General features: G+C 36.3%; 1 protein-coding gene across 1 annotated transcript in view; it reads left to right on the top strand.

Annotated features, from left to right (window-relative positions):
* LRRC7 (leucine rich repeat containing 7) overlaps positions 1–10,146 on the top strand; it is a 544,610-nt gene extending 534,464 nt beyond the window's left edge. The window contains exon 27 of the mRNA XM_031935208.1: positions 8,442–10,146. Coding sequence (XP_031791068.1) covers positions 8,442–8,549 — 108 coding nt within the window. The 3' untranslated portion in view covers positions 8,550–10,146. The remainder of the gene's footprint in view (positions 1–8,441) is intronic.
* Positions 10,147–23,455: the final 13,309 nt, after the last annotated feature.

The following is a 23,455-nucleotide window of genomic DNA, read 5'->3' as shown; positions in this document are numbered from 1 at the left end:
GTAGGTGTGATCAGCTTGCTGAGAGAATTTTCTTACTTAGGTAAAGCTCACTTATTCAACAGCCAGAGCTATAAGAAACAAAAACGTAAGCTAGAAAACAAAGTGCTTCTGAAGAGGCATAATTAATGTCACAAAGTCCATGCACTACATTTCATTCCTTTTACTCATAAGAGAGGATTTATATCGTACCTGGGAGTCTTTTATCTAGTTGTCCAGACCACCAAAGTGAAAGCCTTTGGCTCCAGGCTCATTGTCAGAAGCAAGAAGTCATAGCCAACAGCTTCACTCTGCAGTAAGAGAGAAACTTCTTTTAAAAGCCAGAAATAGAAGAGAACAACTTCTTTTAAAAGCCAGAAACAAGATTTTAAAAGTATAGCAGATTGTACTTCTAAAATCTTGTTTCTGGCTTTTAAAAGAACGTTTTGTACTTTCAGTATGGAACAGTTTTTCTCAATGACATTTTTTGACCTATCTTTGAAAAAAAAGAGTTCATGGTGAACTAAGTTTCGTAATCACTTCATACTCTATCCCTTGTTTCAGGACTTTACACTGTACTAAATAGGCTAAGAACTCTAAGAAATCTTACAAATATATGTTTCAACATGTTTAACTATACAGTCCTCTTTACCAAAGCGTCAATTAACCACTTCCACACAACACACTTTGGGAAATGTTTGTTATAGAAACAAACTAACGGGGCCATGGCTGTGTCCAAGAGAGTGTTGATGTTCACAATTATTACCATAAATCATTAAGAAAGGGTTAATGTTCAATTTCTGAGTTTTTAACAATTTCTCAAAAAAAAAAAAAAAACCCTCCAAAAATATAACCCCTAAAGAATGAGAAATGGTTTATGGTTAAAATGAACTGTTGAACCCTTAAAGAAATAAAGCATTTGAAAATTGTACTAAAGCATTTCCCAACAAGGCCAAGTAAGTTCCACATTTCTATAGTTTATCTTATTTATGGTTGAAAATCAAAAGCACCAGAGACACTGGGAGTGGGGGACTATGGAGGAATAATCACATAACTTTTAATGTTTAGGTAAATAATTGCTTATAATAATACAATACATTGAAGAGTAAGATTTTGTTTAATACATTAGAAAGGAACCAGAAATAGGTTTGAAAACTATGTGTTGGTTAGGCCCAGTGGCTCACACCTGTAATCCCAATGCTTTGGGAGGCAGAGGCAGGAGGATTGCTTGAGGCCAGGAGTTCAAGACCAGCCTTGGCAACATAGCAGATCCCATCTCTACAAAAAAAATTAAAAATTAGCCAGGCGTGATGGCACGCACATGTAGTTCCAGCTACTAAAGAGGCTGAGGTAGGAGGATCCTTTCAGCCTAGGAGGTTGAGGCTACAGTGAGCTATGATAGAGTCACTGCACTCCAGCCTAGGTTACAGAATGAGAACCCATCGTTAAACTGTCTTTTAAAATATGCTTTTATATGCCAGATTTTGACTGCATATTATACATTTAGTTTTGTTCATAATATACAATGTTCTTACACAGAAAACCAATAAAAATATTGAGGAAATACTTTTTGAAAATCAAAATGCATTTTGAGTATTTAGTAAAACATGAAAACCAATAAAACAAATTAGGTTTTTTAGGGTGACTCTATCCTTCATAGTTTAGCTAACAGAAAAGTAACATCCATTAAGTGTCTCTATTGTGTCATTTAAATCATACAACAACCCTGCAAGACATCTATTGTTGACAGATGTTCGATAACTTATTTGAGTTCTTCCATTGTGAACAAAATAACAAACAGAGAGACTCTTTAAAAGAAAATGATGTTTATTTGGGAATAGAGCATTGAAATGGGAATACATATGCCATAGTAAACTATGCATGTATTCAGGACGTTAAAGAAAGACAGCGGTTTTCAAAGGAAAAAATAAGGATTATGTAACTACTTTTAAATAATTATCCTTGGCTACAAAGATCAATAGCAAGGATGATGCCAGTCCAAGATTGGACAACAAATTGCTGGGCAATGTCCCTGCAGAAGTATTTGTTGTGTAAGGTTGCAATGGCTTTTGTGTAAGGTTGTGTTTTTGCAGTCTTTTGTGATAGTTTTTGTTATCAGGTATATAAGTATGAGAACCCTCTCTTCATGGCCTTCCCCACTCTATTTGCCAGGTTTTTTGTTGTGTTTTGTTTTGTTTAACACTAGTCACTCCAATTGATTCTGACAACTTTCACACCATTGCACAATACTGATTCTATGGAGCAAATTTTGCTGATGGTATCATATTTATTACATTTTCTAATTTATTTATTTATTTGGAAAATGTGCATCAAATGCCCACTGTGTACAAAGTATTGTGCCAAGAAATGTAAACAATGTTATATGAATGTAACCAAGTTCCTGCCTTCCACAACCTAGTCCTGGAAATAGACATACCCAAGTTATACAGAGCAGGAAACAAAGCAGGAAAAGAGACAAAAAGCTGAGTATCAAACATTTGATAAAATGAACGCCAGCCTGTCATTTAAGAGCAAGCTCTTCATCAAAGTGGACAGCAGCCTGGCTACAAAGAGCCCCCGAAAATTTGGGGTTGATTTTGCAGTTATTCTTTTTGTGAAAAGTAAAAGGATTGTGACTTGTTGGGAAATTGGCTTGCAAATCAAGGTAGGAAATTCATTTGTTGGAGATGATCATTTGATATGTTTGATAAAAAGAAAACAAGCATTTAAAAATCAGAGCAGATAAAGAAATAAATATATCCAGATTTACTATTTATTATCAGTTCCACACCTGAGTTTCTATTCAAATAATTCAGTCTTCAGTTGAGTATATTCTACGTTGCCATATCTTTTATGAGCCTTAATTCATGAGAAATTCAAGCTGCAGTACATGTGTGTACTTAACACAGAAGAGAAATTCTTGCCGGGTGCGGTGGCTCACGCCTGTAATCCCAGCACTTTGAGAGGCCGAAGTGGGCGGATCATGAGGTCAGGAGGTTGAGACCATCCTGGCTAACACGGTGAAACCCCCTCTCTACTAAAAATACAAAAAATTAGCCTGTGGTTGTGGCGGGCACCTGTAGTCCCAGCTACTCGGGAGGCCGAGGCAGGAGAATGGCGGGAACCCGGGAGGCGGAGCTTACAGTGAGCCGAGATAGCGCCACTGCACTCCAGCCTGGGCGACAGAGACTCCGTCTCAAAAAAAAAAAGAGAGAGAGAGAGAAATTCTTATTTATGTTTTGTTCTGCAAAGGTTTTTTAAAATACTAGAATAAAACTCGTTAAAACTTCAAACTTTCTCACATTTACAAAAGCAATGTAAATTTTTCAAATGAACTCTCTAAGAACTGAAAGTCTGTAATTCAGGTTTTCGATAGAAAAGAAAATTTTTTAAATAGCTTGACATAGAGTCAATGTAGTATTGATTATGAGTATACTTAGCCCTAAATATATCCTAATACTTAATGAGAGTACTCTTATCAGATTAAAATTTGAAATGAGAATTAATTCTGGTTAGTTAATGTGAAGCACAATGAGGATTATCTGAGATTCCTACTCTTTCTCATAATACCTGGCAATCAGAATGGAACACCATGAAGCGTTGCTCTTATGGCACTAATTTGGTTGCTGCATTATTTCATTTTCCTTCATTCTAAGAGCTGTAGGCATTCAAAGTGCAATATATCAATGTATTAATATTTCTCTAACATATAAAATTTATGTGTACTAGCCCTTTAAAAAGGCTTATCCCTTGGAAGGTGAATTTAAATCAACCAGAAATCACATGCCCATATCTCCAAACTGATTTCTTTTTTTGGAGTTTAAAAAGATCTGTGCTGTCCTCCCTGTTGGATAATCCCACCAACCCTGTGGTCTGGCCTTCTCTGAGGCTAGTTTTTAAGCTTAGAGCCTTGAATAATAAGAATGCAACAGAATTTCTAGGAGAATTACAACATCATCTGGACTGTTTCTGCAATGTGAACATCCATAATTTATCCATTTAACAAAACATTTACCAGAAGGTAATCAAACATAAATCCAGGAGAGAATAAGAGAGGAAATTCAGAAACCAAGTGTGTTTTACAATAGATTGATGAGCTCTATTTGCAAAGCTCTACTTTTTGTTGGATTTGCAAATACTATTTTCATTAACCTTCAGTCTTTTCATGTCTAAATCATGAAAAGGGACAATTAAAAAACATTTCGTGGCACAGAAAATATCAAATAAAATTAAAATAACAAGAGATGTCTTCTGAAAATGATGTAACAATTATAGTAACATGTTCCTCCATACTTTCAAATCAGCTAAAGCTAGAAACCCATTAATTACATATTTTTTAAGGATTAAATTTTCAGAATATCTTTTCCCTTTTTAGATTGTTTTCTTGGTAACTTCATTTCAACTTAATAAGTGATTTCTCATTTTTCATTAGGTTGCAATTTCCTCAAAATGGTACACATTTTATTCAAATCTCTGATAGTATATCTATATAAAACATATAGGCAGCCAAATGTGGCAAAATAGTTTAAATTTTTATTAATTTAGCATTTGTTCTTCATATCATCTTTTTCATAGTATGCATATATTTATTAATATAATACATTACATTAATACATGTAATATAATATAAATGTAAATCATGTGCATTTATTTTTTCAAAGCATCATTGGGTTTATACCCTGCAATGAACATTGCATAGTACCAGCCTTTATTTCCTCAGCCTTTTCTTCTTCTGTGCACACACACACACACACACACAAATGCAAAACTCCATTAGTTGGAATATTGTGATTCTTCTGGTCTTTATTTTAACTGGAGAAGCCCTACACAAATATAGTAACATAGTTGTTTGATTCCCTGTCTGAACTATCCAAGATGTAAGCCTGATAACCACATTCATGTTAACAAATACAATGTCAATTCATTTTCCACTTCTGTCCTAAGAATGAAAGAAGTTTCTCTGGAACTGAGATTTATTATTATCATCTTCCACTCAAAAAAAAAATTGGAGATTCAGCATTTCTGTAGATATTTAATTTAGGACTAAATGTTACTTCTACCAGTATTTTTAGAATAAGTTAAATTAAACCTGATAGAAATCTGAATGGGAATCACAGCTTGGCAACCACTGTAAAGAACAGAATTATCTTTGGAGATGATATAGCAACAGTTTTTTAAGGGAAAAATGTTCATTATTTTATCATGGTCAGTGAAATGTCAGCTCAAATTACTTGACATGATTGTGGTCTTATTATTTCAGTGAAGTAATGAAAGAAACAAGAAGAAGGAATATTACGGTATCAGGTGATTCAGCCTTAGCCCTTTCCCTTGTTGTTTGACCTCAGACAATTTGTTTGGTCTCCTTAAAATAAACAACAGGATTAGTCTAAACTAACAGTTTTCACACTGGGCTTTCATGAGCACTGTAGGGGTGGGAAGGTATTGGCAAGTAAGCTGGTTCGCTGGGTCCAGTCTGTCTTCCACCTCTCTCCCTTTCTCTGTCTCTCTCTAAAAAGATCTGTTTAAATGTTTTACATATTGGGCTATCTCTCTTCCTTTTGAAGAAGAGGTTTTTTGAACTAATGCCGTGTTTAAAAAAAAAAAAAATGGCCCCTCTACATAAGTTTATTTTTATGGTTGCTTCCCATGCTAAAGCCTATGGTCTAAATTCACAGGTTTTGGATTTGGTGCTTTTTTTGTTTTTTATTTCTTAGAAAAATGATTCCACACATGAACCATTTTAGAATGCTTTATTCTGCACATACTGTTACAGAACTTACCTGAAAAAAAACAACTGTTAACATACTGAGGGCTCGAGGAGACTCTAGGAATGAGACAAGACAAGGACTGTAGTCCTTTGGGAATCACACTCGTTCTATGCCTCAGAGAAACAGCAAAGAGAAGATGTCCCTCTCTTCTTTGCCCTCCTCTGAGCTACTCTAGCACTTTATTTCCCTCTTCAGATATTAATTCAATTCAGCATATATGTACTGAGGGCTCATTCTACATGCAACATTATATGTTATTTTTAGTTACGTGCGTGACTTATTTCCCCTCCTGAATGGCTGCTGCTTTGATTGGAGCCTTCCTGTTTCATCTCTTTCTTACTTCCCATCCCAGTGCCTAGCAAAATGCCTACGGAAGTGAGTACAAAACAGACATTCTTTGATTGAAAAAAATGCTAAAGTAATCACATTGAGAGCAGACTACCCTTCTTTGAAGATCTTTCATAATAAAAGTACCACTCTAAATTAACAGCTATGATTAATTTGCTAAGTTTTATACCACTTTTGCCCTTAACACTGATATTTTTAACATTGATACTATGTCAAGTATGATGATGAACGACGTACCATTCATGGCCTCCAAATCCTAGAAAATTTTTTATTTCTATAACTGTGAGATATTTAAATTTTGAACAATTCCCTGAAAATTCTCAGTGGATTTTTAATTCATTGCAATTCTAGGTTTCAGTCTGCAGATAGAGAAATCTGAGCACTCACAAAGTCATTATTATGGTTTGACATTCAAGAACTCCATTATTAAAGTTCAATTTTAATTTCACAATTAAGTTACAACTTTTGGTCAAATCGAAGGCATTAAAGTATTTTGATCAAATTGAAGGCATTAAGGTAGTCAGTACATCCCTCAAAGCTACAATGGAATAAATATTTATTTCATGCAAGTTCGCTATGTTCCTGATGTCTGAAACAGGTTAAGAGTAGAAAAAAGAATGGACCATATGCTGTATTCCTTACTCTCCATCAAAACTGATCAGAAATGACACCAAATATAACCTCATTGTCTGATTTTTAGTATAACGCAGAGCAAGAAATTTGGGCTGTGTAACACGCCCAAACTACTCAACTACTGTTTCCCGACACTGAAACAGCCAATGTCAACTTCTTCTTTTTTTTTTTTTTTTTTTTTTGAGACCAATGCCAACTTCTATGGGCATTTTCATTTATTAAATATCGTTAAGGAATGCCTTTAAGGTTTCTTTAATTAAAAGCAAATTTTTACTTCTAATTACATGAATTTCCAAGAATTTATATTCTGTCACCTAGTATTTTTTTATTGGCAGATGTACTATGGTTTACAAATGTAGTATTTTGGAATCTTCTTTACCACATCATTAGTCAGTCAATTTTAATGAACTAGTGATGAGATATAATGTATCATATAACTTTCATCTAAGTTTTAAAGGTTGTCTGATATTTCTAGAGATATAATGCTGCTTTAAATTTGAAAAAGCTAAAGTCAATGAAAGAGTCTAATTATTAAGTGATTGGTTATTTGAAATATTAATCATATTTTAAGAAAGCATAAAAACAGTAAGTAAAATAAAAAAGGCAATGTGTAACCAAAATAAGTATCAGTCCATTGAAAATTGAAAAAGTCAACCAGTGAACTGGCTCTATTACCTCTACTCAGCCAAGCTGTCAACGTGATCGACTCTTTTCTGAATCAACTGAGTCTCAAACCGCAAAGAAAACAATTACATAACCGTCAGTCATTAAGTTGCCAAGATTTATTTCTATCAAGTTTCAATAAGGTTGTATTTAATTTTACCTTTATGGCAGTGAAGGCTTATGGGATACACTTCTTTCTGTATTAATAATAAAAATCATTCCAATCAAGACCATCTGCAACTTAATGTGGAGAAAATCGAAGACCCATGGCACTCAATACAGAGAACAATATACATTTTGTGACATAAAATTCATATAATAGACAGAGGGAACTCTGAAACTGTAACCTTAGGCTATGTTTAAACTGAATATCAATTGCTTATATCAATGATTCTTAAACAGAAGAGAGCAGACATGTCCTCTGTTACTAATGTCAGTGTGTTTTATCCCCAAGGGACACATTCCTTAGGTATAGTGGATTGATTGAGAACCACTACTATAGATAATAAGTATACTTGCATTTAGCAATAAGGGAAATAAAAAATATTTCTCTAATATAAAAGTGTATAAACCAAGAACTTTCCAGTGAGTCAAAATAAGATTTAAATGTACTATAAGCATCCAGTCATGTTTGGCATGATTGAAATATTTGGTCTTGTTGATGAGTTTATATTAGCATTTATATAACACTAAGGTAATGGCCATATGCCCATTTCCAGACCACCCCAATCAGCCCCTGCAAAAGCAAATCAGGACAACAACAATGGAACTGAACTACTGTGACACCAGTACATCTATCTGTTATTTACCAGGGCATCTTGATGATTAGCACAGTGGCAAAGACATACTAGGTACTTAATAAATATTTGTTGAATTGATAAATTTGGTTGAATCTGGATAAAATTAGTTATTTCCATAATTGCGATTCCATTGTGAATTATAAAAACTGATCACTTTTTGTTGCTCAGTGCTCCCATGAATTTTATGAATAGAAACAATGATACAGTGATAATAGTTTGCATTGATTGCCCTGTTTTATTTGTGTATTTACAGGCAAATGGACACAGTTTTGTACATATGGAACATGAAAAAGCTGTATTACTACTGAAGAGTTTCCAGAACACAGTAGACCTAGTTATTCAACGTGAGCTTACTGTCTAAATATTTTTTATAAATAGTGAAGATACGTCTAGCCAGACCTAATGTTCAAAAATAAATTTATACATAGAAACAAATTTTGCCAATTGCTGGACCAATGGCAAACATTAGTGCCAAATGTATAATACTATATGTTAGCACTGACCATCCTTAAAAATGTTAACTCTATAAATATGATGTTCATGTGGTTATGTATTAGTTTTAATTGTCAGCCTCTGGCTGTGCATTGGTGCAGTTTTGTTTCTGTTTTTGTTTTTGTTTTTAATCAAATAAGTTTCTTCTCAAAGTGGATTTCATATAATTTCGGAGCACGGAAGCACACACAAGCTCTTTATGAATTCTGCTCTCCATCAGAAACACTGCCTCAAAGTTGTATATGCCTTTATATAGAAACTACAAATATAAAGAATTGTAATTCCCATAAAATATTTCTAGCACAAGGTATATGTTGGCATATATACAAAAAGAATATAGAGAAAAACAATATTTTCATAAACTAAACGTCTCGGATAGAGAAAAAATATATCTTAAAATAAGACTTTACTATATTGAATCTTTTTCAATAAAAATTACATGATAATGCCTTATGAAAGTAACTGTACATATGGTATAAAGTGTTTATATTTGGTTCCATATTCATTTGCTAAATTCTCATGACACAGAGTGAAATATTTCATAAATTAGCCATTTATCTCTGGGACCCGAATAAAAATAGGATGAACTAATTTGTTCAATGCCTTTAGCTAATTACAATACATGCAGAGTTTAGAAACAGACTAACGGTCATTGTAGTTAAGTCTTTTTCACCACAAATTTAAGCAGTGGATGATGGGTGGCAGGAAAGGTATTGCTTTATTTCTTTCAAGTTCCTGTTGATTATAAACTGTAGCCCCTGTGATTTCTTTACTTGTAAATGTAGAATTTATTTGTGTGTTGCTTAATCTAATTTGCTACTTTTTAAATTATTTAAAATGAGTTTTGGAAATTGATAAAATTTATCATTACGAAAGACTGCTGTTAGAAAGTTATGGTGGGTGATTTTAAATCCTTGGTATTTAAATATGAAACTTCAAATATAATTTCTCAGAGCTGTGGTCTACCTGTATCATTAATTTCAATGACTGATTTTCTAGGCAGAAATAGATAAAATACTTTTTTTTTCCAAAAACAGTTTCAAGGTATGTACAATCCTGAATGCTTTCTCACCAGAGAGAAAGACAAGCATGGTTAATGTAGAATTACTTACTTTTCTATTGAAACCATTTTCCTGTATAAATGATCAAAATTTATTTTATAATCCTTCAAAATATTTGTCTTTCATATTAGTCATTAATTTAATTACAATATTAATTTGAAATTCTAGGATAATTTCTCAGAGTTGGTTGCATGCATTCTCTTTCATAATTTTACATAGTTCTTTTGTTATATAATGAATTTACATGCTAGTGTTTCAAGTATTGTATGAGGATTTTCACAGTAGTATCACTGATTGATGTCACCAAAGCTCTGAGAATAATATTTGTAAGTTAACTGTTTTATGGGGACATTGAAAATATTGTATTTTTGTAGGGTCTATTAAAATGAGTGTCACTTATTAGAAGTACAGTGGTATTTTTTTGGCAATAGAATTTGTCACTTGGAAGCAAATAATACTTCACTTTATAGATGATGCACTAATTTTGATGTTGCTTTATGTCAGGATGACATTATACCATGATTTTATAGGGTTTGACAATTAGCTAATGATTAAATGATTGGCCTATTTAGTATGTTTCCCAGAAGTAACTTTTAAATGTATTTTAATATATTGAGAGTTTCAGATGAGAAATGTCTTCCAGAGACTAATTTTCTTTGTTGAAAACTCATGTCAAGCCACCATGTCCAGATATTATAGGATGATCATCATTAATCAAGATAGAGGCCTTTACTGGCATCATAAGATCACTTAAAGAAAAAGAAACTCATGGCTGTAGTTTGGTGGCAATGAAACATCTGAAATCATCCCATCAGTTTTTCTCAATCTTTTATGGAAGAAGTGGGAGAAGAGCCAGATATGAACTGCCCCAAGTCTTTTTCTTATGGTTTCTATATCAAACCCAGGGCTTCAGGAGATCCTTCTGAGGCACACAACTGAAAGGATCATAATCCTAATAAACACCTCTGCCACTCCTGATGTGACAACATTGTCCTGAGCCACTGCTTTAGTACTTCCTGTTCTGCAGTTCAGAAATGATGAAAAGAGAAAAGGGATCTTTGACCAAATGGAAAAGTGATCTGATATGCCAAAGCACCTCATTGTCAATAGTACTTCCATGTTGCATACTGAGAACAGGCAGGTAATAATGAAAACAGACAGGCCAGGCATGGTGACTCACACTAGTGATCCCCACTCTTTGGGAGGCCAAGATGGGCGGATCACTTGAGGTCAGTTCAAGACCAACCTGGCCAACATGGTGAAACACCATCTCTACTAAAAATACAAAAATTAGCTGAGCATGGTGGTGGACACCTATAATCCCAGCTATTTGGGAGGCTGAGGCATGAGAATCAATTGCTTGAGCCGGGAGGCAGAGGTTGCAATGAGCTGAGATTGTGCCACTGCACTCCGGCCTGGGCGACAGACCAAAACTCTGTCTCAAAAAAAATAAATGCATAATATTTTTAAGTAGAAAAGAGGCAATTTTTTTAGGTTGACTGAATAGAATCACTAAACACTTGAGGGATGTAAACCTAACTAATTCTATAGGTGATGAAAACCAATTATACATTGATTTTTGATTATTGCCTTTTTGCAGTAATTGATTTTGCTGCCTGAAATTAGAATCTGGTTATTTTAACAATAAAAAAAGTCAAGGGTGTGCCTTTTAAAAAAAAAAGATAAATCGATAACAACATAAAGGACTGGAATTCATGATGGCTCCAATAGACTCTACCTCTTGGTCTTTAATTTTTATTGGACTCTTTCTGAGGAAGCTGTTTATATGTGATGAGTTAGTAAGATGTAATGGAGGACACTGAGAAACATTAGAGGTAGAAAGAGCAAGTGATGAAAATTACTAGTAAAATTGCAAATTTTGCAAGACAAATAGACATTAGTAGATAATTTTTAAAACTATTTACAAGGCTCATAATATTTTACCATAAAAGCTCTGCTATGATAACTCCAGCCTTCTGACAAAACAATAATGTAAACACACATAATAACTTAAAAGTATAAGTGCACTTTTGACAAAGAATATTCAAAGTCAGTGTGAAATACAAATATTTACATTATGCTAATACATTGCCCATTGAAACCTATAAAAGATATGTATTTCCATTACTTAGAATTGTAATTATTAGGTTCCTGAAAAAGTAAATGCGGTGTTTACCATTAAAAGTAAGGGCAGAAACCACAATTACTTTTGTTCCAACCTAATACATAGACGTAAAACAATCTCAGTTGTTTCTGGACCTTACCTTAGATCATGACCTTTGAGATGGAAAACAGTTTTAAGGAAAGACTGACAAGCCAACGTTAATTTGCTCTTAATCTTAAAGATGATTGCACACATATCACTAATGTAATTGTTTATTTAAATATAGGACTGACATATCTTTCAACTGGTAAGCTAAAGAGAGAAAAAATTCGGAGGGAGAAAACATGGAAGAAATTTGATTTATATATTCAAATATTAAGTGAAAAGTATCTGAATTTGCCAAAATGATTAGATTAAAGAAACCAAAAAAACCACTTTATTTTTAATCATAAAATCTATTTAATATATATTTAATATCTCTTAATATTTAAGCTTTCCAATGTAAAGCTTTGGAAAATATCGTGTACTTGCCACCTTGTCTTTCCATTGTCTCTTGACGCTGTCCTTAACTAATTTCTACCCCTCGTTGGCACACCGATCAAATATGTCTGATGAATACATTCTTATCAAGAGGCAAGAATGCAACATAACCAGGTCAAAAGCCATACTGATGTAGGACTGCCACTCAAAGTCTTTGATAAATTCGATCAGACAACACATTTGGCTAATTCCTGATATGCCGACCAAACAGCAAGTTTATTGGCACACTGGGTCAGTAAAATGTTATGTAAATAATGAAATCCAATAGGTTAAGAAGATGGGTCCTTTATCTAGTATAAAGAAGCAGGGTTGAAGTTCCACTGTAGTTCCTTTCACAGAAATGCTAAATCTTACTGAGCTTAATTAAATGTTCAAACTCTGGGTTGGTAATGTGTCCTCTCTTCACACTTGTAGCTACCTGATTATCTGGGACTTGGGGGGAATCTCCAGATTGGTGATCACTTGCATGAACATTTTTCCTTAGCAGTACAACCACCTTCTGTTAAGAGAAGCATCTTGCCTTGGCTCAGAATATTTCCTATCACCCACCATGACCATATCCAAAGAATACATTATAGCAAGAAAACAGAATGTGGGCTGTGGACAAATCGATGTGCACTATGTATAGAAAGCATGTGGGTCACTATTACAGGAGATCCTCAGTGTCAGCTCCATTTTGATCTAAACTATTCAGGAAATATATTTTCCAAGACGCACCACTTGTACAAACTAAGGTAGATGCAATCAAGTTTTCTAGTCATATCCTGAACCTTCTGGGGGCATTTCTGTTTCTAGCGTGTAAAACTGACCTGTCTTCATTGCTGCAATTGCTACTGTAGATCCATCCCTCCACCTCCCCATGCTTTTCCAAAGGCAGTGGATGTCTGCTTCTATCCTGCTGAAAAAAAGATAAGAGGCCCCTTTAGAGTGATAGCTGTTCGGCGAGCCTTGAGTATCAACAGATGGTTACAGCTCCCAATTTGGGAGGAACTTTCTTGGGTGATCCTGGAACCTGGAGTAGTAGCATTAACCAAGGCCCAAAGATGGAGTGCTTATGTTACTGACAACAACAAACAAAGCTTGTGTGCAATGGTGGGGGTGGCAATGCCTTTATAAAACTGTTTCCACTTCTGTTTTTAAAATGCTGGATTTTGTTGGATTGAGGGATTTGCTCTAAGCTTCTCAGCTTCTTTTTACTGGGACAGGTTCCAATCTTCCTTACTTTCAACACTGCCTGAAAGAGAATGGTTTGGGAACACTCCCTGGTAAGGATATAAACTGCACAGCTTCTACTTTGGAGAATTCAGAGATTTTTGAAAAACTGAGGGGGAAAATCTACTCTAAGTTTTTATTTAAAAAACATACAGTTAAAGTATAGAAATATTAAATCCCTTGGGATTTTAGCCATGTGGTTATGTCAACCTTCCCTAAGAACAGTTCTATGGGAAGTAAGGAGAGAAGACCTGAGAGAGGAGAAAATTTACTGGTTAACTTCAGAGGCATTTCTTCAGCTGGTAGAGTCTTCCCAGTTGGGTTCTGAGCTCATGCTCTTTATAACAACACACTGAGCACTAAGCAATGTAAGAAATGGGCCTGGATTAAGGCATGCAGAAATGAGAAGGATACCTCTGCAGCTCTGTCAATACTTCCACAAATTGTCTGCAAAACACCCCTTTTGTGCCTAATTTTGTTATGGCAGCACCTCAAAAAGTGGAAGGTTGTGAAATTCAGGCAGCATTTATGTAAAAAGTCCATGACTCTTGTTAGTCTACAGTTGGAATCACTATATAGTCCTACCGAAAGACAAGATCTGGGCCAAATTTCCACAGGTGAGATTTTCAAACCTAGCATAATTTTCTCTTCTCCTTTAAAAAAAAAAAAAAAAAAAAGATTTTTATGTGGCTTTTTCTTTTCTTTTCTTTTCTTTTCTTTTTTTTTTTTTTTTTTTTTTTTTTTTGATACAGAGTCTTGCTCTGTCACCCAGGCTGGAGTGTAGTGGTGCTATTTTGGCTCACTGTAACCTCCACCTCCCGAGTTCAGGCAATTCTCATGCCTCAGCCTCCTGAGTAGCTGGGATTACAAGTGCGAGCTGCCACACTGGGCTAATTTTTGTATTTTTAGTAGAGACGGGGTTTCACCATGTTGGCCAGGCTGGTCTCGAACACCTGGCCTCAAATGATCCACCTGCCTCGACCTCCCAAAGTGCTGGGATTACAGGCATGAGCCACTGTGCCCAGCATTTTTTTCATTCTTTAAGCTAGCATAAATTTCACTGGGTGCAGAAATTGGTGTCGAAAGAAAGTTAAATGAATCACTCAATCTTTCTCTAGTTTTGAAAGTGTATTTTTTTATATCACTGTTGCACAAGTGTATTGTTTGTGCTTATTTTTTTCTTCTTTAAAATAACAGGTTAAATAAGAAGCTAACAAATAGCCAAGTATCTTTACATCCAGAGTGAAATATCTTAGTACAGGAACTTTTATTTTCGTAGCAAACTCTTGTATTTCCTCCACAGGAAAACATTTACTGTAGCTGAATCTTCAAGGCCTAAAGTATATTATTCATAAACTCAAAACATTTGGAGACATTTCATTGAAGAATATAACAAAAACATTAAATATTATGATTATAAATATTAAAATAAATATGTGTTGGGCATCAACTACAGATCAGGTACTACAAGGGATATAATGTGGTCCCCTCAGCACAGAATCTCACAATCAAAAGGAAAGACGAGAGATGTTGCAGATCAAAGACAGTACAAGGCAATGTGGTGAGTCCCTTTGTTCCTGCCCTCAACCATCCTATTGCAAAAGGAAATAGTCTTTATCTAGTCAAATCTATTTCAGTCTGAGCATGGTTTGTTCCATTTGGAGCTACAGATAGGTCTTCTGCTGGTTCCTGTGACCTTCATACAGCTAACATAAAGAGTGTCACGAGGCCAGGCACGGTGACTTATGCCTGTAATCCCAGCACTTAGGGAGGCCGAGGCAGGTGGATCACTTGAGGTCAGGAATTGGAGACCATCCTGACCAACATGGTGAAGCCCCATCTCTACTAAAAATATAAAAAATTAGCCGGGCATGGTGGCGCGCACCTGTAATTCTAGTTACTGAGAAGGTTGAGGCAGGAGAATTGCTTGAACCCAGGAGACGGAGGTTGCAGTGAACTGAGATCGCGTCACAGCTCTCCAGCCTGGGTAACAGAGTGAGACTCCATCTCAAAAAAAAAAAAAAAAAGTGTCACCAAAAGTGTGAGCTGGATGAATATTTGCCAGGATTTAGGGCAACATTTGATAGTCTAAACGTGGCAAGTGTGAATGCCTTACTAGACAAGATAAATAGCAACCAAAATCTCTTGAATCTCTGGGAGAGGAGTGAGAATTTTGCCAATTTGTTTGTTCTAAAGAGGAAAGGAAATGAAGAATGGTGTCCCTCAACTTGGTCCAGCACCGCGTCTGTATGCCCCTGACATAGGAGAAGGAGATGGAATTCGACACTTTAAAAAGCATGGGGGGTTTGCTTGAAAAGAGTCTTCTAGATTCTGCAGCCCCAAAAAGTCCCTCCTATGACCACTGTCAGGGAGTGTGAGAGTCCTTGCTGTCCAATATTAGAGTGACCCACTCAGAAATGCAAGGAGTTGAACAATCAGCTGGCTGCATTTCATGTTTCTTTACTCCACTTTTTGGGTGGAGAACATTTTCCCTGCACACTGCTCAAGTGATCCCCTGAAAATACTGTTTGCATGAGATTGGATCACACATATCCATATATCATCATCATCTGCTCTTCTAAGGAATTCTGATCCTCTGAATCTGGAAATTGTCTTCTTTTCTTCACCCTATGCATGCTCAGTGTTTTAGACACATATAAATCCTTACTTTTCTGAATCTTCACTGTGTTTTGTATTTCAGCTTTTGCCCATACTATCCTGCTACTGGAATGCCTTCCTCTCCCTATTCCCTTTCTAAATTATTAAAATCATACGCAGCCTTCAGAGCCCGGCTCAAATAGCACTAGAACCACGAAACCCTCCCTAATCTTCATGGAAAAAACTTTCTGTACTGAGCACTACCATATTAATTTTTTCTTATATATTTTAGTATCTTTCCCATTCTGCCTGAGATCATAGCTATTTGGGGTTTGTTTTTCCTATGAACTTTAAGCTTTTTGAGAGAGAGGATCAGACAATACTTAACAAAGGCCTTCTAGACAGAACAGCCTCAGGAGAGGTAAAATGACCAGATGTTTTGTTTACCATATATCCTTAATGCCTGTCATAGTATCAGAAGCACAGTATAGGTTCTCTATAAATATTTGTGTAATTATAAAGTGGATGACAGACCTGGCGCATAGAGCACTTTATAAATATTGAACTAAACAGCAAGTTGATGTTCAATTTGTGTAACCGTAAACTACCAACCTTTCATCTTCTCAGTTGACTCACAATTCCCAGTTAAAAAATTTTTTTCCTTTTAAAATCAGTTTTCCTCTTATCTTCAGCATTTTTCTAAGACATTCTTCATCTTTTCTGCAGTGTTTCAGCAGTTACATTTAATTTTCCTTTTATGTGTTCTAAGGACCTTAACACTACCCAAAAAGTCACACCATTCAAAAAGTTTAAGAAGTGGCTTTTATTTAATTGGAGCACATCGTATCTATCCTTTTGATTTGCTTGGGATTTATTTCTCTTTGAGAAGAAGTCAAGCACATTGTGACTTGGTAGATTACATTACCTAAGCAATTTTTACAATTTGGAGGTGGAAGGAAGAATAAAAGATGTCATGAGAGAGACGGGGCTATGGAAGTGTAGTTGGGAGAAAGGGGTTTCCATCCCCCAGTTTAGCTCTAAATTTTAATTAAACTGCTGCCAAATGCTGCCCGTCCTGTAAGTAGATAATCTGAATCATCTGTCCACAGGCCTTTGGCCACCGTTGAGCATGACAATGTTTACACACTGCATTTTGGCATCATTTCATGAATAGATCCCACCCCCTATATCCCTAAAGTGAAGATGTCATATAGTTCAGCCACAATTCTCAAGCCACTGTCAAAGCTATATAACTGATATGATTAACTATTTAGATAGAGCACAGAAAAAAATCAGGTTACCTTGACAAAACCATATTCCCCCTCCCAAACTTTTATAGAGATAGAATCTGGCCTGTTGATCTCAAAGTAGAAAGAGAGCATGCTATTTATACTGCCATGAGCATTGGCTTCATTAGATCCTTCCCTTGAAGGGACAAAAAATGGAATCCAGTCCCTTGAAAGAAAAATGATATCTAAGTGGGAATCCAGTGATATCTAAGAGCCCCAGGTTGGTAAGCTCCTAACCACAATCCCTTTATTACCTCATGGGACCTTCATTTCCTTTCAAGTAAAAGCATTTCTGTCCTAGCTTTCTCACAAAAATATTTCCCAGTTTTTCTATTTGGGTTTCATAGCAAAGTGACTCCAGAATTGAGTGAAATATTCCCAAACATCAAATGTTTTGTCATTGACTATTTTACTTATACTATTAATATTAATTACCCCATTCTACCTCTGCTTTTTAATTTCTTTGTATAAAGAGAACTTGATAACTATCAAGTTAATTATGTCTTCTTTTCACAAAATTTTTGATTTAGAAAGATTTAGATAAAGACATGAGTATGCCTTGAAGGCAACGGCCACCATTGGTGTCTTTGATAGCATGCTGCCCAGGGGGCTACTCTTTGGTATCTTTCAGTGGCCGGATCTCAGCTCACTGCAAGCTCCGCCTCCCGGGTTCACGCTATTCTCCTGCCTCAGCCTCCCGAGTAGCTGGGACTACAGGCGCCCACCACCTCGCCTGGCTAGTTTTTTTGTATTTTAGTAAAGACGGGGTTTCACCGTGTTAGCCAGGATGGTCTCGATCTCCTGACCTCGTGATCCGCCCGTCTCGGCCTCGCAAAGTGCTGGGATTACAGGCTTGAGCCACCGCGCCCGGCCCTCTTTGGTATCTTATAGCCCAGTGTCTATACATTTATATGGGTAAAAAAATGCCAATGTCTCTTTTAACAAAAATCAATGAGAAATGAACTGGAAAAGTGAAATATTAATTGAGAGAATGACATTATCTTAGGATAGTAAGAATATTTTAGAATAGTAAGAGCACTTTAATGAAATATTTTTAAGAGCATTTTGGAATAATGAGTGAGTAGGAACAAGAACAGACTAGGGTTAGGAAAGAGGGAAATTAATAAGTTATTAAGGAAGAAAGAATGAAAAAGAAGGGTGACAGAGGACTGATACAGACAATGAGAGAGGAACTGGATAAAAGAAATCAGATTCAGGCCGGGCACGGTGGCTCAAGCCTGTAATCCCAGCACTTTGGGAGGCCGAGACGGGCGGATCACGAGGTCGGGAGATCGAGACCATCCTGGCTAATACGGTGAAACCTCGTCTCTACTAAAAAATACAAAGAAAAAAAAACTAGCCAAAAAAAAAAAAAAGAAATCAGATTCAGGCATATATTGTCTGGTCTCTTGGTTCTGGTAACCATGCCAGCCCCGAATTCCCTTCGTCTCTCTCTGCTCTCTTGGCCAGAAGGGTGATCGTTCCGCCCGTCTTGGTTTCTAACTTCCCTCCTGCTCTTCCAGGTGTCAAAAGAAGAATTTACAATGTAAAATAAGGTGCATATTAGAAATATATTTAGTTTAATTGCTATTCATTTCTAGAAACGTTTTTCTAATGTCATAGGTAATGCTTTAGTCATACTTCGCAGAACAAGGAAAAAAAGTTATCTCATTTTAAAAAATTACCAGAGTACTTAAATAAAGGCTAATGTCAGACAGTGTGGCTGTAGGTAAAAGATCTGATAGTGTCCTGTCAAAAGACAGAAAGGGACCTTGAGAGGATCTGGTTCATCTGTCTACAGGGAAGGATTCATGCTATTCTTAAATTCCTCCAGAGAAGGAGTGAACACTTCCCTCTGTAACCTACCCTTATAAAGCAACAAATTGTGTTTCATCTCAATAAAATCCTGCAGTTTAAATTACTGCGTTCAAGTCTGACAAATACCTCGTATTTAGTTGTACACATCCACATACTTTTAAAGAAACGTGTCTGCAGTTCAGAAGAGTCACCACTAGATGGAGACCTCATATCTACATTTTAAATCGCAGCCTTGGCAATTCTCTAGCTTGGGTGAGCACAGGCTCTACACAGTCCGATTTTTGTTGTTGTCGTGGGCGTTTTTTGTTTGTTTGTATTCAGACAGTGTCTCTCTGTCGCCGAGGCTGGAGCGCAGTGGCGCGATCTCGGCTCACTGCAATCTCCACCTCCTGGGTTCAAACGATTCTCCTGCCTCAGCCTCCCGAGTAGCTGGCACTACAGGCGTGCACCCCCATGCCCGGCTAATTTTTGTATTATTAGTAAAAACAGATTTTCTCCATGCTGCCTAGGCTGGTCTTGAACTCCTGGGCTCTATCGACGCGACGCCTCGGCCCCTCAAAGTGCTGGGATGGCCTTACACAGTCCGTTTTTATGCCCCTTGTGCTGATACAATTGCTAACACCACCACTTTCCTTTCTCTTCTGAGAAAATTTGAAACAGTGCTCTAAATTTACACAATTTAAGAAGAAGAAAAAAAAAACAGCTTTGAGCTTATTCTAAGCAGTTTATGTGTTTTTTTACTAAACCTCTCATGTTGTGTCAATCACCCAAAACCTAATGAGACGGAAACCACTCTCTCAGTTAGTCTTGAGTGTTTAAAGTTTTGATGTTCTTTAAGTGTTCAGTTTAATTATTATACCACCAGTTTAATAGTTCTTCTCTAACTTGTGTTTTCCAAATATTTTGCTCCATCTCCCATTATTTTAGCCACACTTCCTTCAGGTATGCCCATTGCAAGTATGTGGGTATAGATTTGCCTCGAGTTATCAAAATTTATTTTTAAAGTTGACTTTCCAAAACTTAAACATCAGGAACTGCGGTTAATTTTCCTGGCCTTCTTTATGTAATTCTAAAACTAGTCCAATCTGAATATGTGTGTATCTGGGTATAGCTTTATTTCCATCTGGCAATAACTAGGCATCTACAATAAACTCCTAATTTTTCATTTTGTTTATGTGTACGAGTAATCAGCATAATATGACAGATTTTATTATGAAGTGAATAAGAAATGTATTTCAAAATGTCTCTCACAAAGTGATCATTGGATTCCCAAGGTAGTTTGCAATCTCCCCAGCCTCTCTCCGTTCAGTAGGAGTATCTGGGTGTTGAAAGCAGAGAACCCTGGCAGCCTTGGTGACATGTGTCCTCAAACTATTTTGATTCTTCTTAGTCATTTGAAATTCCAGGGCCTCTGATGGCTGGACCATTGCTTAAAAGGCCAAATGTTATTGTTCACTTCTTCTAAGCTAATTATATCCTCATCCTCACAACTTAGCCAGCCCCCTGGTCTGGGCTTCTCCTTTGCTAATTCCATCAAAGCCCTACTTATTTATGGGTTTCAGGTGCTCCCCTGCCGCGCATTTAATCTTTTTTCTTTCAACCCCGGAGCAAAGGTAGAGGGAAGACAGTGTTCTTTCCCAAATTTATGTGAAGCCATTTATATCCTCTGGTGTTTTCCTCCAAAAAACAATTTCCTTCTAGCCACATGATCAGCAGATACTAGTACAGAGTACACTTCCTTAGCAAATTCCATTTAACCTTCTTTGGGGGTTCATATGTTATAAGTTCTTTCTGACCTCAAGCCTGCCAATTTTAATGCACCACTTCGGGTTTGTTTACCAAGTGTTCTTCCTCTCTTTTCAGAGAAGTTAAATATCTCCTTAACAAATTTAAATTGTACATGACAGTGTCACCCATTTTAAAGCAAATCTCAGCAGGTGTCCATCATTGAGCTTTTGAGTTTTTGATTTGCCTGGTTTTCTATTTCATCTTTTTTATTCCTTCTATTTTCCATAACCTTTTAATGATAGGTTTAGCTGTAAAATCCAGAACTATTTAAATACTAGAATAAAAATTAGAATTTTACTGAAGAGTATAAGAGAAAATGTCTTGAAAGTTTCTATGTATTCCAATTGTGCTTTTTGTTTCTTTTTTCCTTTCTTTTGCACTACCTCAGATTTTTGATATCAACTATTATCAAAGTATTTTTTTTCTTTGTCTTCTACGGATAATCTTAATTTTTTAGTCCTGGGAGCAACCTCTAGCTCAGTGCTTGCTATCCAGCCACTAGCATAGTTCCCCAGGAGCAGGCTATGATTATCTCCTCAAAGCACAGGGGCTTGTGGCTTCTTCTTTTCACTTTTTTACTCATCTCCGTGCCATACTGTAGAACAAACACCATTTTTTAGTTCTGTCATGATGTAAAGAGGTTGAGAAGCTCTGCTTTTAGGTACAACAAATGGAAATATCATCTAGGCTGGGTTGGGGTGCAGGACCCCCAGCAGCTGCGTGAATAGAAGAAAGCAGGAGAAGCTGTCACTTAAAATGCACTGAGATCCTTTTGAAATATTTCATGCACGCCTCCCCTCCCCCAACCCAAGGGTGCTGGTTGTCCAATTTTGTCACCACCCTGACAAATAAGTGAATAACTGTCATATTCAAGACTTCGCTTTTAGTGATGATGATTAAGCTGGAATCTGTAAAAGAGAAAAAGAGAAAGTTGTTAGAAATCTGTAAAAGAGAAAGTTGTTAGATTGTTAAAACAATCAAGACAGACAGTATAGACAAATATTACAAGGCAAGAATAGTTTGGATGATGATATCCTGGAGGAAAAAATCACTTTTAGAGAATGGGACTTGTTCACTGTCTGTCTTGATTGTTTTAAACCAGCTATCTTTGATAGTCAGTTTTGGGACATAAATCTTCAGCTGTACTTGTAGAATCATTCAACTAAGCAACAGGTGTCTTGCACTTGCTAGGCTCTCACAGTCTCATTATGATCAAGATGGATATTCCAGCAGAACATCACTGCTATATTCTTTATAAAGCCATGAATGTTGCTAGCAAACAGTTCAGCCATTTGTGGCTGTTTCCCAGAGAAATTCAAACTTGGGAATATCTCTGTGTGTGTGTGTGTGTGTGTGTTTGTGTGTGTGTGTGAGTGTGCGTGTGTATGTCTATATATCTCATCAAGCACTTTTTTTTTTTTTTTGCATTTCCACATATTTCCCAAAAAATGATAGTTACTATCCCTGTCACCTAGGGCCCTAGGTCATCATAAACTACTCAAAGTGAAGGGACTATATTTTCTTCTTTTGCTTGGTCTTGCCATAAATATGCCCAGCAGGTTCACCTATACCCCAAAATATATACTCATATTTCGAATATTCATCCAGACCTGTAGGTTTGAATACAGGGATGTTTAAGTAATTCTCTCGTAAGTTTGCCTCTGGACCATTCTAAGGTTTGTCCTCTAGCCAATCTATATGTTTATCCTTTTTTAAAAAAAAAATATTAAACTGTTAAAACGATTTGTCTTTTTCTCACTGTGCATTCAATTTAATCAACAAATGTTAATGAACAAAAGGTTATGTTCAAAATTCTATTGTAAGAACAATGGAAGATACAAATATAAATAAGCCATGTTCCTGCCCCTCAAGAAACAGTCTAGCAGGGAGACACACACAAAGTCTAATAAATGCTATCGTGTAGGTACAAAATATGAGGCGAGAACACTGTATTCTCGCTTTCTCTCATAGTTTAGTAAAATGGCAAATGCTTCCTTTCTGCTTTATTGCTTTTTAGTGCCCTTTTTTTTTTTTTTTTTTCTGAGACTGGGTCTTGCTCTGTCACCCAGGTTGGAGTGCAGTGGCATGATCATGGCCCACTGCAGCACTGACCACCTGGGCTCAAGTGATCCTCCAGCCTCAGCCTCCTGAGTAGCTGGGACTACAGACATGCACCGCCACTCCTGGCTAGTTTTTTTTGTTTTTTGCAGAGACAGTCTTGCTATGTTGCCCAGGCTGGTCTCGGACTCCTGAGCTCAAGTGATCCTCCCACCTCAGCCTCCCAAAGTGCTGGGATGATAGGCATAAGCCACCATCCTCGGCTCTATTGCTTTTATAATATGACCTAAGGAACGTATTTCTGTTA

Source organism: Piliocolobus tephrosceles, chromosome 1 (genome assembly GCF_002776525.5).
Source record: "Piliocolobus tephrosceles isolate RC106 chromosome 1, ASM277652v3, whole genome shotgun sequence".
Lineage (NCBI taxonomy): Eukaryota > Metazoa > Chordata > Mammalia > Primates > Cercopithecidae > Piliocolobus > Piliocolobus tephrosceles.
This window is presented reverse-complemented; position numbering and strand designations above follow the sequence as displayed.